Raw genomic sequence first — 23,885 nt, 5'->3', positions numbered from 1 at the left:
AGAAGTGGGATAAAGAAAGGAACAATGGGCAAAATAAATCAATTGAGGATCAATGCTTCCGTTGTGGTGGAAAGGGCTATTGGTCACGTACCTGTCGTACCCCAAGGTACCTAGTTGATCTTTATCAAGCATTCTTGAAAAATGATGACAAAGAAAAGGAAACAAAATTTGTTTCAAATTATAAAAATTCCACCACTCATTATGATGTGTCTAATTTCTTTAAGGATTCTGAAAGAAATATTGGCTATTTGATAAATGATGGAATAGTTTAATATGTGTGTTTGCTAAATATTCATATGAATAATTTTATTGTGCATGTACTTTTACTCATTTTATTATTATTATTGTTTGTTTTTGAAGAAAAATGGCAATGACATATTCTAAAGATATTTGCCTTGCGAATAGTGCAAGTTCGCACACTATTCTTAAAAGTAATATATATTTTACCCATCTTGTGCCAAAAGAAGAATATGTTAATACTATTATTGGCTCAGGCAACGTGATAGAAGGCTCCGAAAAAGCTATAATTTTATTTTCCGGAGGAACAAAATTCATAATAAATAATGCACTATTGTCTACCAAGTCTCGAAGAAACTTATTGAGTTTTAAAGATATTCGCCGAAATGGATATCATATTGAGACTATGAATGAGGAAAATCATGAGTACTTATATATCACAACTCATGATTCAAATAAGAAAGTTATATTAGAAAAGTTGTCCTCACTTTCATCTGGGTTATATTATACAAGGATTAGTGCAATTGAATCACATGCCATTGTAAACCAGAAGTTTACTAGTCCAAATGAATTCATAACTTGGCACGACCGATTGGGTCATTCGGGAACAACCATGATGAGGAAAATTATTGAAAACTCTCATGGACATTCACTAAAGAACCAGAAGATTCATAAATCTAGTAAATTTTGTTGTGCTGCATGTTCTCAAGGAAAGGTAATTTTAAGGCCATCACCATTAAAGATTGGATTTGAGTCTCCTGAATTCTTAGAAAGGATTCAAGGTGATATGTGTGGACCTATTCATCCACCATGTGGATCGTTTAGATATTTCATGGTCCTAATAGACGCATCTTCGAGATGGTCACATATGTGCTTATTATCTTCTCGCAACCTGGCGTTTGCGAGATTACTGGCTCAAATTATTCGATTAAAAGCACAATTTTCAGAAAATCCAATAAAAGCAATTCGTCTTGATAATGCTGGTGAATTTACTTCCCAAGCTTTTGATGCTTATTGTATGGCTAATGGAATAAGTGTTGAACATCCAATAGCTTATGTTCACACACAAAATGGGTTAGCAGAATCGCTTATTAAACGCCTCCAATTAATTGCTAGACCCTTACTTATGAGAACAAATCTCCCAACCTCAGTTTAGGGGCATGCTATTTTACATGCCGCAGCACTTATTCGTTTGAGGCCAACGAGTTACCATCACTTCTCTCCTATGTAATTAGCTTTTGGCCAGCAGTCAAATATTTCTCATTTAAGAATATTTGAGTGTGCGATATATGTTCCCATTGCACCACCTAATCGTACCAAAATGGGACCCCAAAGAAAATTGAGGATATATGTTGGATATGATTCTTCCTCTATAGTGAGGTATCTTGAAATACAAACTGGAGATATATTTAAAGCCCGATTTGCGGATTGTCATTTTGATGAATCAAAATTTCTAATATTAGGGGGAGAAATAAGTTTCCTGAAAAGGAACTTAATTGGAATGCATCATCGTTGATGCATTTAGATCCTTGATCTGGGCAATGTGAACTAGAAGTTCAAAAGATTATACATTTGCAAAGAATAGCAAATGAATTACCTGATGCATTTTTCGATACAAAGAGGATAACCAAATCTTATATACCAGCAGAAAATACCCCAATTCGAATTGATGTCCAAGTAGGACAAGTAGCCACTGAAGCAAATTCACGCTAGAAGCGTGGCAGGGTAGAAAATGCCCCAATTCGAATTGATGTCCCAGTAGGACAAATAGTCACTGAAGCAAATACACGCCAGAAGCGTGGCAGGCCTGTCGGTTTCAAAGATAAAAATTCTCGAAAAAGAAAAGAGGTAAATACTATTTCTGTTGAAAAAGACATAGCAGAGACACCTGTAGTTGTCCAAAATTCTGATATAATGTTAACGCCAGAAGACGTTCAGGTACCTGAAAATTGTGAAAATGATGAGATCTCGATAAATTATGTCTTTATAGGAGGGAAATGGGACCGAAATAAGACAATTGTCAATGAAATATTTGCATATAATGTGGCATTGAATATCATGTATGAAAGTAAGGATCTTGAGCCAAGATCAGTCGAAGAATGTCGACAAAGGAATGATTGGCCAAAATAGAAAGAAGAAATGAAGGCTGAATTAGACTCACTTGCAAAACGTGAAGTTTTTTTACCTGTAGTCCGTACACCTGAAGATGTAAAACCTGTTGGATACCGATGGGTATTTGTGAGAAAACGAAATGAGAAAAATAAAATTGTGCGCTATAAAACCCGACTTGTGGCACAAGGTTTTTCACAAAGGCCCGGTATAGATTATGAAGAAACGTATTCCCCTGTAGTGGATGCGATAACATTGCGTTATTTGGTCAGTTTATTTGCATATCATAAACTGCATATGCATTTAATGGATGTGGTAACAGCCTATTTGTACGGCTCATTAGATCGGGATATCTATATGAAAGTCCCTGAAGGACTAAAGATATCTAAACCATCCAATGAATATTCGCAAGGGTTATACTCAGTCAAATTGCAAAGATCTTTATATGGTCTAAAGCAATCTGGACGAATATAGTATAATCGTGTTACTGAGTATCTGGCCAAAAACGGATTCAAGAATGATGATATCTGCCCATGTGTTTTCATAAAAAAAACTACATCTGGGTTCATTATAATTACTGTGTACGTTGATGATTTAAATATCATTGGGACTCCTTAAGAGATTCCAACAATTATAAAAACTCTAAAAGAAGAGTTTGAAATGAAAGATCTTGGAAGAACTAAATTTTGTCTCGACCTGCAGATCGAGCATATAAAAAATGGGATCTTTATTCATCAAACAACATACACAGAAAAGATCTTGAAGAGATTTTATATGGATAAGTCTCATCCTTTGAGTACTCCAATGATCGTAAGATCTTTGGATGTGAAAAATGATCAATTTCATCCTAAAGAAGAGAATGAAGATATCCTTGGTCCTGAAGTACCATATCTTAGTGCCATTGGAGCGCTAATGTATCTTGCTAATAATACGCGACCTGACATATCGTTCGCGGTGAATTTACTAGCAAGATATAGTTCCTCTCCAACCAGAAGACATTGGAGTGGAATCAAACAGATCTTTCGATATCTTCATGGAACAGTTGATATGGGGTTGTTTTATCCCTATGGATCCAAGTCACAACTAGTTGGCTATGCAGATGCCGGATACTTGTCTGATCCACATAAAGAGAGATCTCAAACAGGATACCTGTTTACATATGGTGGTACAACTATATCATGGAGATCCACGAAATAGACGATAGCAGCAACCTCCTCTAATCATGCTGAAATACTGGCAATTCATGAAGCTAGTCGCGAGTGTTTTTGGCTAAGGAGCCTGATTCAATATATTCTGTTATCATGTGAACTGATTGATCATAAGATGGCTCCAACTGTCCTATTTGAAGATAATACAACATGTATTGCTCAACTTAAAGACGGATATATCAAAGGTGATAGAACAAAGCATATTTCTCCCAAATTCTTCTTCACTCATGATCTTCAAAATCAAGGGACAATTGATGTCCAACAGATTCGCTCAAGTGACAATCTGGCAGATTTGTTCACAAAGTCACTCCCAAAATCCTCCTTTGAAAGATTGGTACATGAGATTGGGATGCGCCGATTTCAAGACATTAAATGATGTCAGCAAGAGGGGGAGACTGTACTCTTTTTCCCTTGGTCAGGTTTTTTTCCATTGGATTTTTCTTGACAAGGTTTTTAATGAGTCAGTCCCTATCACTAAAGGATGTTGTACTCTTTTTTCTTCACTAAGGTTTTTTCCCACTGAGTTTTTCTTTAGTAAGGTTTTAACGAGGCAATAATCCTAAATGGTCATCCAAGGGGAGTGTTATGATAAGTACAAAGGATGTGGATGCCCATCTTTCATAAAGTTCAAGTTTTCAAGAGAGATTTCATTTAATAAGGTTTGACAAAGTAACCTTATGAATGTATATAAATAGAGGCTTTGTCTCTGACGAAACATACAACAAGCAATAAAATATTCTCTCTTTTCCTTATGTTACAATACTTCTCTCTCTTTATATTTCTACTACAATTCTCTCTCTTCCTTTATTTTATAAGTATTTTAAATACTCTTTTCTATTACTCTTTACATATAATATTAGGAAATATATTAATCATCTTTATTATATTGAGATAGTAATTATGGTACCAGAGTCTTCTATTTATACTTCTTTATTTTATATTTATTTTATAACAAGAAGAAGTTAAATTGCCAATTAATTTATTTAATCAAGTCATTCCCAGAATTTATATTGCCAAAAAAAATTGAAGAAACTTTAAATCCCAAAATGTTAATAAGAGAAAGTATTTAGTACAAAAGATGGCAAAAATGTGAGGTGCCCACAACAGAAGAAAAGATTGATGCGATGACAACGACGAGACTGTGAGAGGCAGTAACGATGAGTGACGAAGAGGCTACTGGAGGTGGCAAGAATGCTGCTGGTGACGGTGACAATTCTGCTGGAGGCGACAATGATGAGGAAGATCGATTCGGAGGCCGCGACGATGACAAACGAGCGTGGAGCCAGAGATGATGATGCTGTTGAACAAGCGTTGCGCAAGACATGGTGACGATGAGGCGATGATAATAAGAGGGTAGTAACCGGCAGTTTGTAGATTCAGCCATGTTAAACTTCTGATTCTGATTATAGTTCTTTTATATCTAAAAAGGTGTGGTTTTTTGTTGAATTTTGAGAAGAATAAGAAGAAGATTTGGGAGGAAAAAAACAAAGGTGCTGATATTGTAACCATCGATGAATGAAATTTCTCAAAACATTGTTTTTGTTGAAGTTTGGAAAAGAGAAAATGATAGGGTTAATTTGGGTATTTTGTTAAAAAGTCAACAAAAAATTAGACTTTTAATATTTTTGTTGTACGGAATCTATTTTTTATTAGTATAATGTTAATTTTTTTGTTTAATGAGTACTTTTATCGACGTTTATAAAATTTATGGATACTGGTTGTTTTTTCTTTTTTTTTATTAAAAGAAAATATCTATATATCTAAAAAAGAAATTACATGATTGTAAAGGAATTAATACATAATTGTATGAGTTTGTTTCGAAGTGTATCTAAAATGTAGTGTGTGTCAATGGATTAGATGAAAAAAATCGTAATATTTGTGAATATATTTAAAGTGTCTTTATGTCAAATTACAGTTGAGAATATTTATTTTAATGTCTAATTTAACAAGAGTTAGAAATAAATTTAAATAAATATTAAATTAAAAAATATCTTGTATTTTTAAAAGGATGATAATGACTTGGTCATCTCAAATGATAATCTCTTTTAAAGAAAAGTAGTTTTTTTTTTACTATATAAAAAATTGAGTTTAATTTTGATGCACTAATAATTAAAATATTTTAAACTGTCGTGTAATTAAATTTATTTTTTTAAATGACTATTTATGTAATCAATTAAAAATAATTATTTTTATTAATATGGTATTATATAATTAAATATACATATAAAATTATTTTACACCGATAATACATCAAAATTAAATTCTAAAGAATTAACCCACATTGACGTGGTTATTATTCTTGAAGACAACAACCGAAGTAGTAGAAGGGAAGTCGTAACTTGCTCCCCAAGCGAAGTCGGGTTCGAATCCTGGATCCCCACATCTCGGCAGGCTGGGTTAAGTGACCCGCGTGTTTTTTTTTTTTTTTTTCAGACATAGACCCACGTGCTTTTGAGACTATCACTCCCCTTCTGAGTAGTCAGCTTTGGGCTTATCGTGTGTCCATTTTTGGGCCATGGCTTCAATTCACTAGACCATAGTATCAATAAATTTTATAAGATTTAAATGGAGTTAACAAATTAGTCATTAACTTATTGGGTTGAGGGATATCGTAAAAGACAAAAAAATATATATATAAAATTCATACATTGGCCTTTTAGGAATTTACATAATAATGTGTTCGATTTAGGAAAATTTTAGCACTAATATTTTCATAAATACAATATTGATCTGTTTTTTTTTTTTTGGTTTTCCACGGTATCTCCCAACCCGACAAGTCAAGGACTAATCCGTCGCGGTACTGAGCTCCATTTAAGGGTTTGCCGCTGGCCAATGGGTTGCTGCATGCACAAGGCGGGATTCGAACCCCCGACACTTGCTTAAGCGGACTAGTGAGCTAACCACTAGACCAACCCAACTTGGTTCAATATTGATCTGTTTTTATTTGCCTCTTCTTTGGTGTGTGAAAAAAAGAAAAGTATAAAGTATACCATTCAAAGCACAAGGCCTTCCGCCAAGCCCATAATACAATGCAAGTGTTTTTCTGTTTCTTTCTGTTGAAGATGGTTGGTATTGTGAAACACAAGAAGCCCAATCCAATATGGTTTTTGTAGAGCAGCTCTGTCTAATTTGATTCCATAACCTGGGTTGTTTGAAAGTCTTCTCCGTTGACCAATTAAGCAAAAATGCCTCCTCCAAGAGATTCGGATTTCTCTGAGCAATCCAACTATTTAAACGGAAATACTAAAAAGGCCAAAGAAAAGGGACAAGTTCATTATTTTTGACTATTTTTTTTTTGTTATTAAATAATAAATTATTATTTTTTATAACCAATTTAAATTTTATTTTATATATGCCGTAACTTATTGACCAATGACAAATTCTTAACTCTTAACGAAAACATAATTTTTGTCAAAATAAATATATAAAATAAAATAAGATTTGATCTTCTAAATTATAAAATATAATAAAGTTAATGTTGAAAATCATTTTTGGTTCTAAAGAATGAGATGATGGTGGTAGTTGATGAGAACATAACCAAGTGTCTTCTTTACTTTACTTATCCCTGTCATGAATGCATGTATGTGCCACGGATGAAGCTAAGCTTTCTTATTCTTCTCCTTTTTATTTTTTCTTAGGTAATACTACTGTGGATGGGTCTTAGGTCACAGGTTCATATTGCTGTACCCAATTAAAATGTCTACGTAAGGTACAACATTTTGAAATTTGTTGTTAAAATGGGTTGGCAAATCCTCATAAAAGAAGGTACCAAACCAATATTACGTACCCCACCTAACATGAAGCTATAGGAATAATTATGTCATGTTACAAAGATGATGGTGTATGGGCACTTTTATTTTGTTAATTTGTTTTACGTTACATTATATTGCATGGTGTACGTAGTAGCTATTATTAGGAGTAGTTGACCCGCGATGGAAGGCAGAGGAATCTGTTGCAGTTAGATAGACCTAAAATTGGCATAAATGTCAACTTATTGCTGTGCAAGATTTGTGCTCGTTTCTAACGCCTAGTCTCATTCCATTATTGAAATGAAGGTGCACCCACGCTCCTCACCCTCCTATTTGACTTGCTTTATTACTTTCACTTCCATTTCCCTCATCAATGCTTGCCACACAAGTCTTTTCATTTTTCTATGGACACAAATAAATAACAAGTAATAATGCTGAGTTTAACAAGTAAATTCCATTTAGGGAACCGGAATATATGATGAATTAATACTAATTACAAAACTTAAGCATGCAATTTTCTTCAATTTCTCACCTTCACATTGATATATTACTATTGCTATATTAAGCATTTCAGAAAGGCCATGTTTTATACATAGTCTTGGACATGCACCATTTTTTATAACAGAATAATTATCATCATTCAGTATTGCCATGAATCAAGCACTAAGTTCGTTATGTACCAGTTTCTAATTCCGAGTACAAAGGGAGCTCAATTCATGTAACATATATAATCAACACAATATACTAATTAGTAAAACTTTAAGATAATATTTGTTTTGAGGTACTAAAACAGAGACTGAGAGACTAAGATTCAGTATTGCTTCTGGTACAAAAATTTTTGTCTTTGTCTCCAAAATTTCAGTATTTCAGTACCTCCAAAAAGTTGGGACACAGGGAATAAAAATTTTTAAAGATAGAGACCGAAACTTTAATAATATTTTATACCTAAAATACATTCATTTCAATTAATTAATTCCAATTTTACCTCTTGTACAAATTAAATTAGAATTTCATTCTTATTTCAAATACTAAAATTTATTTCAATCTTTGTCTCTCAATTTCAGTCTTTCCTTCTCTGTTTTTCCACAAAACGCTACCTAAGTGTTATGTTTACAGAGGATTGAAAGTCTCAATTCCTCTTAAGATCAGATCAACCCAAGTAGTAAGGGATTGGATCCTCTCGAGTAGAAACAAACTTACTCAGTATTAATAATTATATTTATACATCTATATTGTATACAGAGCTTTATTTATTTAGGTTAATGTGTTCTCCATTTAAATGAATTGCTTGAGCCTCTCTTCAATACTGACTCTTGATACTGTACTGAACTACTGATTCAGTGTTCTGTTTTTTCAATTTTTCTAAATTTCATATTAAATCGATAGAAGTTGTTTGAATACTTTAATTGATCGCGTTTCAAACTTTCAAATTTATTGAGCACTATATACACACTCTTATTAGTTTTACCGACATTGGTTTTGTCCACATCATGAACAGAACATATATGTCGTACATCGCAATTAGTCTCGTGTTAAACAAATAACTCATGTAAGGGTAATGGCTGTAACTATTATTGAGGCTTTCTAGAATAATGTTACCCATGTATGTGAATATCTATCTATATATTCATCGCCATCTAAAAGAAAAAAAAAAAACTAAATTTATTTAATTTTTTAGATATCAAACATTTCCATAATATCACATCCCAAAGCCAGCAATATATATATTTAGAGGGTACTTTTTTTTTTCTACCATGTTTCATGCATGACTTGGTTTCCTGTTTCAAAATAATTTTGTTTGGTTTGTATCTACTATGTTCTGGGCTAGTTGAAAAGTCAGAGACAGTACATAGAAAATTGAAATGAAATAAAAATTGGGAGGCAGTGGCATCATATAATGTGGTCACATGTGACAATCTGATAGCAACAGCGTTTGTGTATATCTATCTATACGAGTCAGTGCCACAACCACTCACAATTATTATTATTAGTGCTATGAATCATATTATCATGTACTACTAATTAATAACAAAAGATTAGTTACATGCTTAAGATCCAATCTTTTTTATTTGACTAATAAACATATTGTAACAATAATAATAGCGACCTTTGAGATTGGTTTTCTCTTGTGTTGCCTAAGTTGTAACGTTTGTCTCACTGTCACAGTTCTGTATTCAAATTGAGTTCAACTTCTCTTTAATAATTGAAGTTAAAATAAAGGGAAACGTTTTTGTTTTTATTTGTGAAGAAACTTGGAATTATATACATGGAATATGAAATGGATCCACCTAATAAATATACGGCTGGGCATGGCAGTGAAAAATGAAAACTTTAATCATGTTGAAAGATGAAGGACATTTTCTTGGAAATCACTTCAACTTCTGCTTCTCCTGTTAGTTGTGTCCTACTTACTTATTACTTACCACTCTGTCCATGAACCAAGAATTATTGATTATTATTATTATTATTATTATTATTTTTACTATATTCATCAGCTGCTTCACTTCCAAGAAGGGTCAACATACACTTGCGATGATGCCTATGTTTTTGTGTGCACAACTTGAATTTTGCTTTAATTGAAAGGTTGCTCTTTGGTATAAGCAACACATAGAGAAACACTCGGGTCATTAGGCATCATATTGCATGTAGTCATTGCAATAAACCATATTATAGCATTTAAATTTAAAAAATAATGTTTACATAATATAAAAATAGGATTAATGGTTAAATTCGCTCATAAAAAACATAGGTCATTATTTAAATTTGTTTCTAAAAGATTATATAAATTAAATTAGTCTTTTAAAAATTATAAATTAATTATTTTTGTCTTTTCTTTATTCCGACAAGTGTATATTATTAGTTAACATTTTATATTGTTAGTAGTTGACGAAAACTGTTAATAGAGTGATAGAATATTAAAAGGGTTTTGTTAGATAGACAATGATTTTTGTAAATAATGGGAACAATGGGTTCTAAAATTAGCCCAATAAAGTAAAGAAAAATACTCCACTCTCAAATTATCCCCTAAATCCTAACAGTAGGATAACCATCTGCACACTTAATGAATTGAACATCCACCCATTATTAACTATGCATGAGTAAACCGAATCAAAATGAATAACCATCTAATTAAAAATAATGAACATAATTATCTGCATATCTATTGAATTGAACATTCGACATATCCATTATTCACATTGTTTACTGTTTAGTATTCTCATTGTCTATATATATTTTTCCATATTAAAAATAATTAATTTGTAATTTTTAGGAGTAAGTATTGTTTTGGTCCCTAATGTTGAGGGTCAGAATTGAAACCGTTCCCAACGTCTTTTTTTATTTAGAATCATCCTTAACGTTTTTTTTTTCGTATTAAAATCGTCCTTTTAACTTTTTTTTGGACAAAAATACCCTCCACCAATAGCAACACCTTTACCTCCACCACCACCAGCACCTCCACCACCAAGAATAACAACATCAACGAGCACCAGGACCTCTATCACCAAGAATAACAACATCAATAAAATCAATACAAATTCAACAAATCAAGGAATAAAAAATTCAACAAATCAATGAATCAGAAATTCAACAAATCAATACAAATTCAACAACCAAATCAACACACAACAACAATAAAATCAGAAAATAACAAATCAAAATCAGAATTAGAAGTAGAAGCAGTCACAGAAGCACAAAAAGCAAAAGCAAAAACTCAAGCAAAAGCTCAGCCAGAAACAGAAAACAAAGAGCAGAAGCCAAAACAAGAAGAAGAAACAGATGTATAAGAAAAACCAGATGCAGAAGCTGAAGCAAAACCACCGGCAACTCGTGGGCGACGGAGCAACGGCGGTTGGGCAGATCGGTGGTGGTAGGAGCCCAGCTCAGCCTCAAATCTCTCTCTCTCCTTCGCACGCCGCCCTCCTCACGTCGGGCTCTCCTTCCCGGCAACACAGCAGTCACAGAAATAGAAGCTGAAGCTCAAGCAGAAAGCTCCCTCTTCGGCGGCGCTGTCCCCCTCCCCCTTTTCCCCTCTCCCTTTCCCCTTTTCCTTCCCCCACTCTCCCACGCCGTTCCCCCTTTTCCCTTCTCCCCTACTCCTTCGTGGATTTTTTTTAATTTTATAATTTTTTATTAACAGGGGTAGTTTAGTAATAAAATAAAAAATTTTATTAAAAAAGATGATTTTAATACAAAAAAAATATTAAGGATGATTCTAAATAAAAAATTATGTTGAGAACAGTTTCAATTATGACATTCAACATTAAGGACCAAAACAATACTTACCCCTAATTTTTAAAAGATTAATTTAATTAATAAATTTTTTAAAAATAAATTTAAAAAATAACCTATCTTTTAAAAAGTAATTTAACTATTAATTCTATAAATAACATTTCTCTTTAAATATATTTTTTTTTTCTCAGAATTCAGATTTCAGAAAGTGTGCCTGTATACTTGGATTTGAATCCTTTAAAGTTTTTTAATTTTATTTTAGAGAGTAAAATATGATCTCTCACCATTTATTTCATAAGTGAGATCAAGAATAAATATAAAAAAAAAAACTATTTAAAAGTAGAAGATCATACTTTATTCTTTAAAATAAAATTCAAATTTTAGAACATCAAAATCTTGGATAATTAAACATTACTTCACCTCGCTTAACCTAAAGGGCCTTTTATCATAGTGTTCATCATTATTGACAAGATTGACAAAAAATAAAGTTGAAAGACAAGAAAATATTTATAGTGTTGAATTAGATCACGGTATTAATAGTGTTGTTCCCCCAAAAAATTACTCGAACGACAATATTAAAAAAAAAAATTACATTATCAACCTATCAAAATTAAATCATACATATAATATGTGATTTTATATTTTGAGCCAGAATTACTAGCCACATTTTATGTTGCAAACTTTGACAAGTATATGGGCTAACAATTTCCGAGTAAATTAGGTGAAATTCAAATTGATGACTTTAATTTATAGGTAAATAGTTCACTTACTAATTTATTTAAAAAAAATAAAATAAAATGATGTGTCATATATAAATGCATGTAAGCCTCATTAGTCTATAACCAATGAATATTACTGATCTATTATTTAATTATATTATATACACAAAATAATCATTAAATTAATTATTTAAATTTATATAAAATATACATTAGAATACAATAATATATATATATATATATATATATATATATATATATATATATAAATATAAACAAATGTATAGGGATTAATTTGATAAATAATGTTTTATATATATTTACCATTTATTGTTTACTAATGAACTAGAAGAACGAACAAATATCAAGGTAAATAAGGTTTTACTTTAGAATATCTGGTTTGTAGCTTTCTATTAAAAAAGTAGTACAAATAAAATCAGATTTGGAAAATGACTATCAATTTTTTGAAACATTTAGATACGTCTAGTTTATATTTTTATTTTTTATTTTTTATTACATTCTAAAAATAAATAATACTAAAATAAAAAGAGTGAAAACGCACTCGAAACACACTTATTTTCCACCCTTTTTATTAGCTCATCTATAAAACTTCCACCCTGCTTTCATTCTGACCAATTAGCAACCCCCAAAAGAGGTGTAAAGATTACCCACCTATCAAATTTCGCATGGAATCTAAGGTGGAAAAGAAAAAAGTATTGGCATGATCAACATTCTCAATTTTCACATATTTTACGAATACTATAAAATAAAAGCTACGAAAGCATATATTAAATGTTCCCAAAGTAGTCACCAAAAAAAAAATGTTCCCAAAGTATGAAGAATTTCCCTAAGAAAGGAAACCCAAATAGCCTTGATAACAATTAACAAATTAATGCTTTCCTTGAAACTATGTGCACATCACTATTCCCCACCCTATAGTGGGTTGCTTGGAATGTGGACAGTAGTGTGTTCCAAAATCAATTCGTTCCCACCAAAAAAGAAACAAATAAACAAATTGGCTAGTAGCATCAACCATGGTGCTTGGAGTGGAATCTGAATGTGATATTTATATATAATTTCAAAGAATCACGTATTAAAATAAAACTAGTATTTTCTTTTGACAGTTGTAAACAAAGTATGCAGAAATACAATAAATAATGCCTAGAAATTAAGCATAACTTAATGCCTCACCCATCAAAGCATCTATATGGATATGGATGCTCCACATTAACGAGAAGCTTCTCAACATTATGCACCAAGATTACCCCAAATCAAGTATATACCCAATATCAGTTTAATGAAATTTAAGAAAATTTAAAAAAAAAAAGAGAAGAAAAATGCCACTATAGCTATTTGGCCATTTACAATTACCAGAGGTAATAAGGTAATTCTACACGGGAAGAGTAATATTATATTATAATTTTAAAATTTGAAAAAAAAAACTATCTCGAGTCACAGAAGACCGTCATGTACAAAAAATTAAATTAAATTTTTTCTTTTTACTATTTTTTTTGTTCAACGAACGAAACCCTATGAAATTGGGATTAAGAAAGATAAACCTCAACGGTTGAATTTTTAACGGTGAGGCAAACGGGGCAAGCACGGAAATGCATCTCGCATTCGCCGCAAACGCAAAGGTGTCGACACGGCAGCATCACCACCGTCGCTACGCGCCTCTCGCACCCGCGGCACCTTGGACCTGCCGCCGCCGCCACTCGCTCCGGGTCAACGTAGGCCGACTCTGCGTCCTCCGCGCACGACATTACCCCCGTGGCGGCGTCATCCGCCGTACCTGCAGCACCGGCTCCGCCTCCGCAGGCGGCATTCATGATGGCGTGGTGGAGCTGCGCCTGCAAGGAAGCGGCGGTGGCTTCCTGCGCTTTTGCCTTGGCCTGCCAAAGCTGAGCCTCGGCTGTAAGATGCGCGGCGCGTGCCTCTAACTCAGCGTTGCGGCGCGTGGCTTTTTGAACCTCTGTTTCTTTATCCCTCAAGCGTCGCGCTAATGTGTCCTCGGCGGCGGTTATGAGTGCGCGGAAATGGTTGTGTCTCTTATCCGCCAATGAACGGCGCAATTGCTCTCCCTATAGAAGATGTTCAACTTTAATAAGACGAAACGAAAGATGATATTGAAATTGGAAAAAAGTGATAGCTAGATAGGAATATGATAGGTACCTGTGCTTGTAGGAATTGATCAATTTCGTGTCTCTGTTGTTTGATTTGGTCTGCTAATTGTTGGGATAATAGAGAAGAAGTCTGCTGCCATTGTAGTCTTTGTTGAGAAGAGAAGGATAAGCGTAGGCCAGTGGAGACTACATTTTGATTTTGATGCTGCTGTTGTTGTTGAGGAGGAGGAGGAGGAGGATTGAATTGATTCATGAGATTATTTGGAATTGGAATTGGGGTTGTTTGTCTTGGTCTCTTACGGGAGAGTTGATGAGGTGGTTGTAAGGCAGAAGAATAGTCATCGTTATTATTACTGTTGTTGGTGTTGAGAAGGAGAAGATTGGATGGGTATTGAGCTTGAACAGCCATCTATCACAAAATGAAAATGAAAATGAAGAAAGGGAGTGAGTCTCTTATTTAGCAACGTAACGTACATGAGAGGCGACGCAGTAGGCAGCTCAAGCTAAGGCACATTATCTTTTTCTTCCCAATTTGCCCCTACCACACCCACCTTAATTAGCCTTTTTCCTTCCCTTCACTCTTAATTATTAAATAATTGCCTCAATGGATCCATGCCATGCCACCCGCGCCACCCTTTTCTATACTACACCTCAAAACAATTCAACTTTGATACAAACTCAGATGCAGTTATTTTTATGTGCAGTTATTTTTTCCTTTCCTATTAATGCCAACTCCTTTCATATAAATTACTACAATTAATTTATTTTATTTAAAAACCCCAACCTTATATATATATATACACGTACGCTTATAATTTTCATTAAAAGAAAATGTGAATACATATTATGCTTTTCCCTTTGACATATATATACATGCCTCTGCTGGTTGCCTTACTTTTATATAAATCAAATTGAAGTTTCATGCCGTCTTAATCCAATGATGTTTGCATGACAAAAAAATGTTGATAAAACGTTTTATCAAACATTGTTCATTGAAAAAACAACTCATATTATTATTAGGCTTGTTATAAGAAAAGGAGGAATCCGTTAATTGAATCTATCCAACCAAAACACAAATTCAATTTGTGTATAATAATTACGTTCACTTTGAAATTAAAATTCATATCACTAAAAAACTTTGACAAAGATTAGTAGCTTATTATCGGCGTTTTTACTATAGATTGATATTGTAATATTTAGGTTGTTAATTATATTACGATGCTTGAACCTTAAAACCAGTGTCAATAATGGTGGTAACGCTACGTTGAATTCTTTATTAGGTTTGAGAATGTTCAAACCTAACAGCTGTGTGTCAATTATCTTAACTATTAACCTTAGCGATGAACAAAGCATACCAAAATATCTCCGATCTAATTGGATATTACGCGAATATATACAGCCATATATGTTCATTATTTCTCTCCTTAATAGTAACAGCTTTTTGCTTATCGGAAAGGATTTCAAATAGCCAAAACTAACGGAGCAAAACTTAACCCCATATAATTAATTAATAACTAACGCACAAGAAACTTTCAAACCTGACATTCGTTATCTATAAAAGAAATAGCTGCAACAAAATTGACTACATCTACCTTAGCTTAATTAGCATGTTATTTTTAGTTTACTTCTTTTTTCATATCAATAATGCTAGGAAATCAAGATGGTTTCAACAAAAAATCAGTCAAATATTTTTGGGTGAATCCAAAACTTCTACATAGATAGTGCTTATACTAGGTATTATGATGTTTCTTTTCTTTGTAAATTAGATAGTTTTGAATCTGTTTTCTAATTTATCATGTTTTAGGTATTTGGAGAGAGATTGAGAGTGAAGAGACGGAAGCTAATTGAATCGATTTCCGTACTTCACGTTGCAATGATATTAAACGTATTTCCTGCTAATTTAAATGTGGTGAAATATTTAATAATTAATATTTTAAATCATAAATAAATAAAATTAATTATTATATTTATAATTAATTAAGTTGTTCCGATTCATTCTTGGCCGATCTAGAGTTGTTCCAGATTCTTTTCCTTTTCATATTCATTATTCAAATTAAGGATTGATTTGGAGCCTGCCAATATAGTTCTCCCTTTTCAAATCTGTTTACAATATGCTTTCAAACATCATCCTGTGTCAACCAAATCAACATCATTTATGTTTACTAGGATATATATCTCTCGCTCTCTCCCTATATATACAGAGTATGTTTATATGGTTATTATAATATTACAGTGGTTATGGTATTTATACAAATATTGTTAAATTTAAAGTAATATTTTTTATATATTTTAGTAATATTTTTTTAGTAACACTTTTTAAAAAACCGTTGCCAAATAATAAAAAAATGTTATTTTAATAATTTTAATAACTAACACTTTTTGAAACATCATATATAATTACTATAATGACAATAACATAGACATACTAAAATTAATATATATAATATAAGTTTTGATGAATTATATGGTAAAATATAATAAGAAAGCTCATATTTATGTATATTTAAACAGATAATTTTATATATTTTAAATAAAATATTTAACTATTAAAATAATTAAATGTTTTACAGTCAAATAACTAAAATGTTTTGTGGGGGTATAATTAAGTGTGTAACTAAAATTTTATAAGCACCAAAAATTAATTGTCACTATATTTTTATATGTTTATTTATATTTTAATTGTAAATATAAATATAATTAATTATATCATTTATAAAATTTGATTACAAAATATAAATTATATTATTTATAAATTTAATTATAAATATAAATATATAGTCGATCCTTATTTCAATATGTTCCGTACGGTAGCTGTAACTTTGTTATAGATATATATATATATATATATATGTATATATTATTAAAGTTTAACGAGTGAAAAAAAAAAGGGAAAAAAAATGAAGCCGGTATTCGGTGAAGTTACCTAAAATTCAAGAACTTCTACCAGCTGCTATTATCTTTAATTGGGAGAATGGTGACAAAGAAAGAGAGAAGCCACCAAAACCAAAAGAGAGAAAAAAAATGTGAAAGAGAGTGCTTCGAAGAATGGCATCACGAAATTTGCTTTTGTCTAGCAGGTCCCTCCAGCAGTAGGGTCGGCATATTGTATACTAATTAATTAGTAAACATAGTTAAACAATTATTAATTAATTATAATTGCAGCCCTGCACGGCAAATTAAATCTATGAGTATTAGTAGATATAGTTTTGTTTAGGATAAAGTATATTATTTGTTTTAGTTTTGTCCTAAAAATTCTAAAATTATTGGATAAATATATTTTTGATGGACTAATTTTTTTAAAAAAAATTAGGACTAATTTAATAATAATTTTACAAGAATAATTTTTAACATAATCAAACTAGATATAATTGTCATACATTATTAGTGAATTAGTAGTTGCTAGGAATATATTTGATATAAATAAAAAATTTTACGGACAAAATTGAAACAAAATAAAATTTATGAATATTTTAAAAAATTTTAATAAATTTTAAAGACAAAATATATTTGACCCTTTTATTAACCATGCACTAGATAATTATAATAGGCGAGAGATTTATCTACCTAGCTAGCTAGCATGTAAGGTTATTAGAATAAGAAGAATAGTTTGCAAGTGTATTAATTGAGAGAATTTGGAAGATGGAATAGAATACGTATAGGTATGGAATTATTAATGGGATTGTTGTGAATTGGGAAGGTTGGCGATTATTTATGAGGGGTGAGGCAGGGCCAGGAGGAGCTGCATGAATATGATGATAATGGCAGTCACAAGAACCACCATGCTTCCCTTGCAGCGCAGTGTGGTCCCTTTAATTATTTATTTTCATGCATCAACCTGCCTATAATACGACATTTCTATTTCATATATCACACTTCCCACTTTTCCCCCTACCATCCACCACCATTTCAAATAACTCTCTTTATTAATATCTTGATTGTGTTTACAGGATTTTAATGTGAAACATAGAAAATCAATTTAGATTGGTAGAATGATTAATTTATAGTAAATTAATGGTCTCTCGTCTTATAAATTCTTTACTTTTTCTTGTTTTTTTTTATATGGGATTAACTTTATACACACTTCACACTTGAGACATTAACACGTTTGAGTAATTTCAATTTGTATATCAGCAAGTTCAATTTCTGGGGTCTAATAATTATGCATGCCTAATTAAGAAACCAAATAAACTAAGGTCAGGAATATAATGCATGTATTTGGCAGTAGTTCAAACCGTTTGAGGGAGTAACGTATATTAATTACTATTACAATAACAAAAACAACGTGAAGTGTGTGGGAATTGATGATGATTTCCAAGTAATGACAAACAAATCAAAGTATAGTGTGATAAAGATACAAACTAAAGTATTAAAATAAAATGGAAACTAGGTAGTAAGCTACACGGCAAGCTCTTTCATAATTAATCTGATGCATAAAAGTAATCAAAATATGAAATAATCATGTTATTATATATAAACAGAATAATCCTCATCAAGTAATAATAATCTTACATATAAAATTAACGACGTACAGTTGTTAACGCTTTATTGGGTGGGTAGTAGTCCAACATTGCTAGTCTCAAATAATTAATATAAATTTAATTAGTCAAGTTGCACTAAATAGACCTATATGGTGATGGGTTTCGTTAATATAATTATTGTCGGCGTTATTCAACTTTGATTTAATATATATTCACCGTCCTCCGTCCATGATGAGATTGAAATTAGAATTGAGAGGCCCATGAAAGCTTTTAATTTGTTTGACATGATCGAGCATATATAAGGCATGTATATAGAATTAGCCATCATCTTAAATTTCTTTTGTTATCATCTCTCAACTTTTCAATGTTTCTTGGTGAACAAACAAATTATGTCACATGTAATTAAGAAACAAAGAATATTAATTCAGGAGCCAATACGTACGTACAAGAGAAAGCGACTCCTACTATTGCCAACAACGACTACCATACAAACCCTACCATTTTAACTTTTTAAACCAATTTTTGGTGTCTTCTTCTCTATCTCTTTTCAATATTATTCAAGTGCTACACATACATACAACTTTTTTTTTTTATGTTAGTTATAGTGTAAAGTTCGATAGAAAGAAATTATAGACAAATATTTATATAATTTTAAAATATATTTAATATATGTTTTAAAAAATATTGACAATTTACTATTTTTATATGACTTTCAAATAATAAATACTAATTTTTTTTATGGAATAATATATTATTCCTTCAACGGATTTAATTTTGATGTATTATCGGTATAAAATATTTTTACACTGCATTCAATTACATAACACAATATTAGTAAATATAACTATCTTTTATATTAACCACATGAATGGTCATTCAAAAAGGTGGATGTAACTGCACGTCTGTGTAAAACGCTTTACAAAATCAATGCATTAGAATTAAACTCTTAGTTCAATAGGAGAAAAAATAATAATAACAACATTCTTAAATTTTGAAATCTTATATCAATCAAAAGAAATAGAGCTTTCCAAGTTGTGAATATTGAATTGTATGTGATGGGTGTAGCAAGCAAGCAATGAGGTAGGCTATAAGGCTAAGTTAAACTAGTTTTCATTATTATAACTAGTGAGATAAGAGCACGAGGTATGACCCATGACCCATTTTTTGCTTTTAATTATATGGCCATGTATGTGTCCTCACTTAGAAACAAAAGAACGATGGACTCCCCTCATTAGCCTCAAATTGATAGATGGTTAGATAGATTTTTGTTCACACTACTCTCTCTTAAAGTAGGTTTGTGTATCGTGATCGTGGGTTTATTATGGGGACCATGTAGATATATATATAAGGTAATAAGGTGAGGTGAAGATTGATAATAAGGTTGTGAATCAATAATGAAATGCATTGGAAAATGGACATGCCATAATATATGGGTTGGCATTCTTTGGAGGAATTGGAACGAATAAAAGAATTTTAAACTTATCTAACTTTATTCGCTCCTTTGATTTTTGTTTCTGAGAATTAAAATCAATGCCAAACTCTTGACGTTTTACTTCTTAATTAATTAAAAATATAAAATATTTAAGAGGTTGTTTAGAAACTATTTAATATAAGAAAAGAATTAATTTTTATTTAAAACTCAATTTCATGATTTGAAATTACTCTAATATATTATTAGAATATAATTTAAATTTAAAAAATGTGAGAGTAAATTTAAAAATCTTTTTAGTTTGATTTACAAATAAAGAAAAAATTAAAATTAAAATTTTTAAAATAATTCAAATTATTTATTTTTAATTATTTTAAAATAAAAAAATTAATTTTTGAATGAATTCTAATGGTTAACATTTCAAATAAGTTTTTAGTGATGATATTTGATTTGTAGGTGCTTAGAAATTACTCGATCTTAAGTTCATGGGAAAAAGAAGTGAATAACTTTCGATAATAGATAGTGAGATAGAAGAGCGTGTTGTTGGGATATTTATTTTTTTCCTAAAATAATCATTTAAATTTTTCAATTTGTTTATCTATTATTTTATTGACTGATTAATATTAGGTAAAAAAATTAGTTCCCAACAAAACTATTTATAAAACTAACTCATAAATTCTGGGACATATTATGGTTAGGTTTGATATCAAACTAATAAATTGAGAGGTTAGTCATCAGCTTAATATAGTAAAAGACCAAAAGGTTTACCAGCACATATAGACTTTCAAATAACTCATTTAAATTGAATTGGGAAGGGCCCGAACCACACATCTTTAAAACGATACTAAAACACACAACAAGTCAACAAGTCACATAACATGGTAAAGTGGGAGGTCGTTTTTGTGGTGTATATAACTGTTGTAAATTTTTATTTATTTTAAATTTTAAATTAAAAATTATTAAAAATTAATTAACTTAATTATTATTTAATGTTAATTTTAATTTTCTTCTATTGTATATATTGTACATTAAATTTATTGGCTTTCCATTGTTTCTATTATGATTTAAATCAAATTCATGGGAAATAAACCCTCCAAGTTACGTTACGTGTTTCCATAGTGCCATCTAGAAATAAGCATACTAGTCCATAATGTGAATAGGGATTATATTATATATATCTAGACTATAGAACCATGTCTAATAGCTAGCTATCTACCATCATTTGATTTGTGATTAGTTTTGAAAAATAAGAAACAATATATATCATAATAAAAATAAAATTTAATTTTAATACATTCACAATGTAAAATGTGTTATATAATTGTACAATCATAACTATTTTTTTGGATAATTATTTATGTTGTCGATATAAAAAATAATAACATTATATAATTAAAAATACGTATAAAATTATATTTTATATTAGCAATATATCAAAATTAAATTTATAAAAATATATTAAAATATGTTTGAAATAAAATGTAAATTTAGGACTTACATTATTATTGTATTTTAAAACATAAATCATATTTATGTCATTGAACTATAAATCAAACACTCCCTCATGTTGTAAAAGCAAGTGGGCCTTTTTTATTTGGGAAAAAAGGATAATAGAGACGAGCAGAAAATAAATTAAACCTAACAAATTGAAAAGGTGAAATACTGAAATGCACCCAAATGACCAGTGAAATCTAGTTATTATCACGTGCTTGAGACAAACAAATCAATCAATGACTTTTCTTCAGTTTATTTCATTATGCCACGCAATAATTAACTGTTATTTGAATCACGCAAAACTAATTTCCAGTATTTTTCAATAATCTCATGATACATATAACTGATGTCTTTCTCAGCGGGTTATTAGAAATAGTATTATTTTGTTCGAGAAGCTAATAGCGAGTACGTTTAGTTTGTATTTTTATTTTTTGTTTTTATTTTTTAATTTTTATAAAAAATAAAAAAATTTTTTATTATTTTTATTGTTTCTATTTTTTATAAAATTTAAAAAATAAAAATTATTAAAAATAAAAATAAAAATAAAAATTAAATGCACCCTAAGTTTTTCTATGTTCAAACTTTTGAAAAGTGAATCGGATTTATACGGAAGAAGTTAAAACTAAAAGGTTAAAATAAAATTACAAGTGAAGTTCAATTAGATAGAATAAAATATAATTTTAATTTTAATTTATTAATAATATAAAATATTTTTAATAATTATCTAATTGAAATCAATTTTTGATGATATGATTAATATAAAAAATAATTATTTTTAATAATATAATATTATGTAATTAAATATATATGTAAATTATTTTATATTGACAATATATTAAAATTAAATTTATAAAATATTCATAAAAATAAATACTATTTTAATTTCTAAAATTTAAAATCAAAATCAAAATCGTTCTTAATTTTTTTAAATCGTTCTTAACATTAATTTTTTAATGGTTTTCTATTAATAAAAAGATAAGTTTATTCCTAACAAAAACAATTACAATTTAATTGAATGAAAAATTTAAAAACTAATTTAATTAATATGTATAATTTTAACCCTCTAGTCCATTTTTTTCAAATAAATTCTCATGAAAAGAGTAATAATGCATGATTCTAATTGTTTGTTCCCTTATTGACCCCCTCCCTCCTACTTGCCATGCCTCCATTTATTTAATTTTGATACGTATTTTAAATCCTTTTCCGTTCTAGGAGTAAATAATTATATTTTTTATTATGAAAAATTTGGATATTAATAAAATTGACCATAAAAAAATTGCACTAAATTAGTAATTATTAAAATTTAGTTTCGTTTCACAACTCTAACTAAATATTAATTTTGAAGTGATGCTGTTAGTTAAATATCATATATTCTAATATAAAAAAAATTATTTAATTAAAAAAATTTGTGAAATGAAATAAATAACTCACCCTCATCCAATCATCCTCCACCACCGCATAACTCACTCCTTTCTCCGCCCCCTCCCTCCACTTCCGTCGCCGCCGGCAACTCTCCTTGTGTCGCACACTGAGCCCCCCTCCTGTTGACAAGTTCGACAAGCAGAAGTCGATCCACGAGAGCCTCATCACCGAGTCGTCCCTCTCCAGTAGCATGTTCCGCATTCGTCTTGACAACGCGGACTTCATTTTCGGATATGTTTCTAGAAAAATTTGAAAGAATATCATCAGAATATTACCGAAAGATAGCGTCAAGGTTGAGGTCAGTCGCTATGATTCTTTCAAGAGACATATTGTTTATAGGTTTAGTAATAGTTCTTCGTCTTAGTATTAACATGTGTGAGAATAAATGAAAGATAAGAGTAAATTTAGGAAATAAAATAAATGAGTTTTAATAGGAGAGAACTTAAAATGTTTAGTAAAGAAGTTTTTTGTCGAAGAATTTTATTCTTATTCGTTGAAGTTATAGCATGGAGATACTATATATACATCTTTAGAATTGTAATCGAACGACAATAACAATATCCTTATTCACATCATCTTATAGAGTTAGTTAGAAGAAATCTTTCATATTATTTTTTCGCTTTACAAAATATATAGCGAGTGCATTATTGTGAGTAGTGTTTAATTTCACATTACTTTTTATCTATT

General features: G+C 30.4%; 1 protein-coding gene and 1 long non-coding RNA gene across 2 annotated transcripts; both read right to left on the bottom strand.

The window, feature by feature from the left end:
- Positions 1 to 9,512: 9,512 nt before the first annotated feature.
- LOC130979597 (uncharacterized) lies at positions 9,513 to 11,350 on the bottom strand. Its single transcript, XR_009086684.1, has 2 exons — positions 11,096 to 11,350; positions 9,513 to 10,799 (listed from the first exon to the last, which is right to left on the bottom strand). It is a non-coding gene; the product is annotated as an uncharacterized LOC130979597 (long non-coding RNA).
- Positions 11,351 to 13,632: 2,282 nt separating this feature from the next.
- Positions 13,633 to 23,490, bottom strand: LOC130981917 (E3 ubiquitin-protein ligase BOI-like). The gene is made up of 3 exons (XM_057905678.1): positions 23,208 to 23,490; positions 14,425 to 14,784; positions 13,633 to 14,333 (listed from the first exon to the last, which is right to left on the bottom strand). The coding sequence occupies exons 1-3, from the start codon at positions 23,460 to 23,462 to the stop codon at positions 13,797 to 13,799; spliced, it is 1,152 nt and encodes a 383-aa protein (XP_057761661.1). The 5' UTR covers positions 23,463 to 23,490; the 3' UTR covers positions 13,633 to 13,796.
- Between the last annotated feature and the right edge of the window lie 395 nt (positions 23,491 to 23,885).

Source organism: Arachis stenosperma, chromosome 5 (assembly GCF_014773155.1).
Source record: "Arachis stenosperma cultivar V10309 chromosome 5, arast.V10309.gnm1.PFL2, whole genome shotgun sequence".
NCBI classification, from domain to species: Eukaryota; Viridiplantae; Streptophyta; class Magnoliopsida; order Fabales; family Fabaceae; genus Arachis; species Arachis stenosperma.
The sequence above is the reverse complement of the archived record's forward strand: the minus strand, read 5'-3'. Positions and strand labels throughout refer to the sequence as shown.

Coding starts and splice junctions, on each gene's coding strand:
- LOC130981917 (XM_057905678.1), bottom strand. CDS start 23,462: ATGATATTCTTTCAAATTTTTCTAGAAACATATCCGAAAATGAAGTCC. Junction 14,785..23,207: donor TGGAGGATGATTGGATGAGG/GTGAGTTATTTA, acceptor ATTTTGTGATAG/ATGGCTGTTCAAGCTCAATA. Junction 14,334..14,424: donor ATCAATTCCTACAAGCACAG/GTACCTATCATA, acceptor CATCTTCTATAG/GGAGAGCAATTGCGCCGTTC.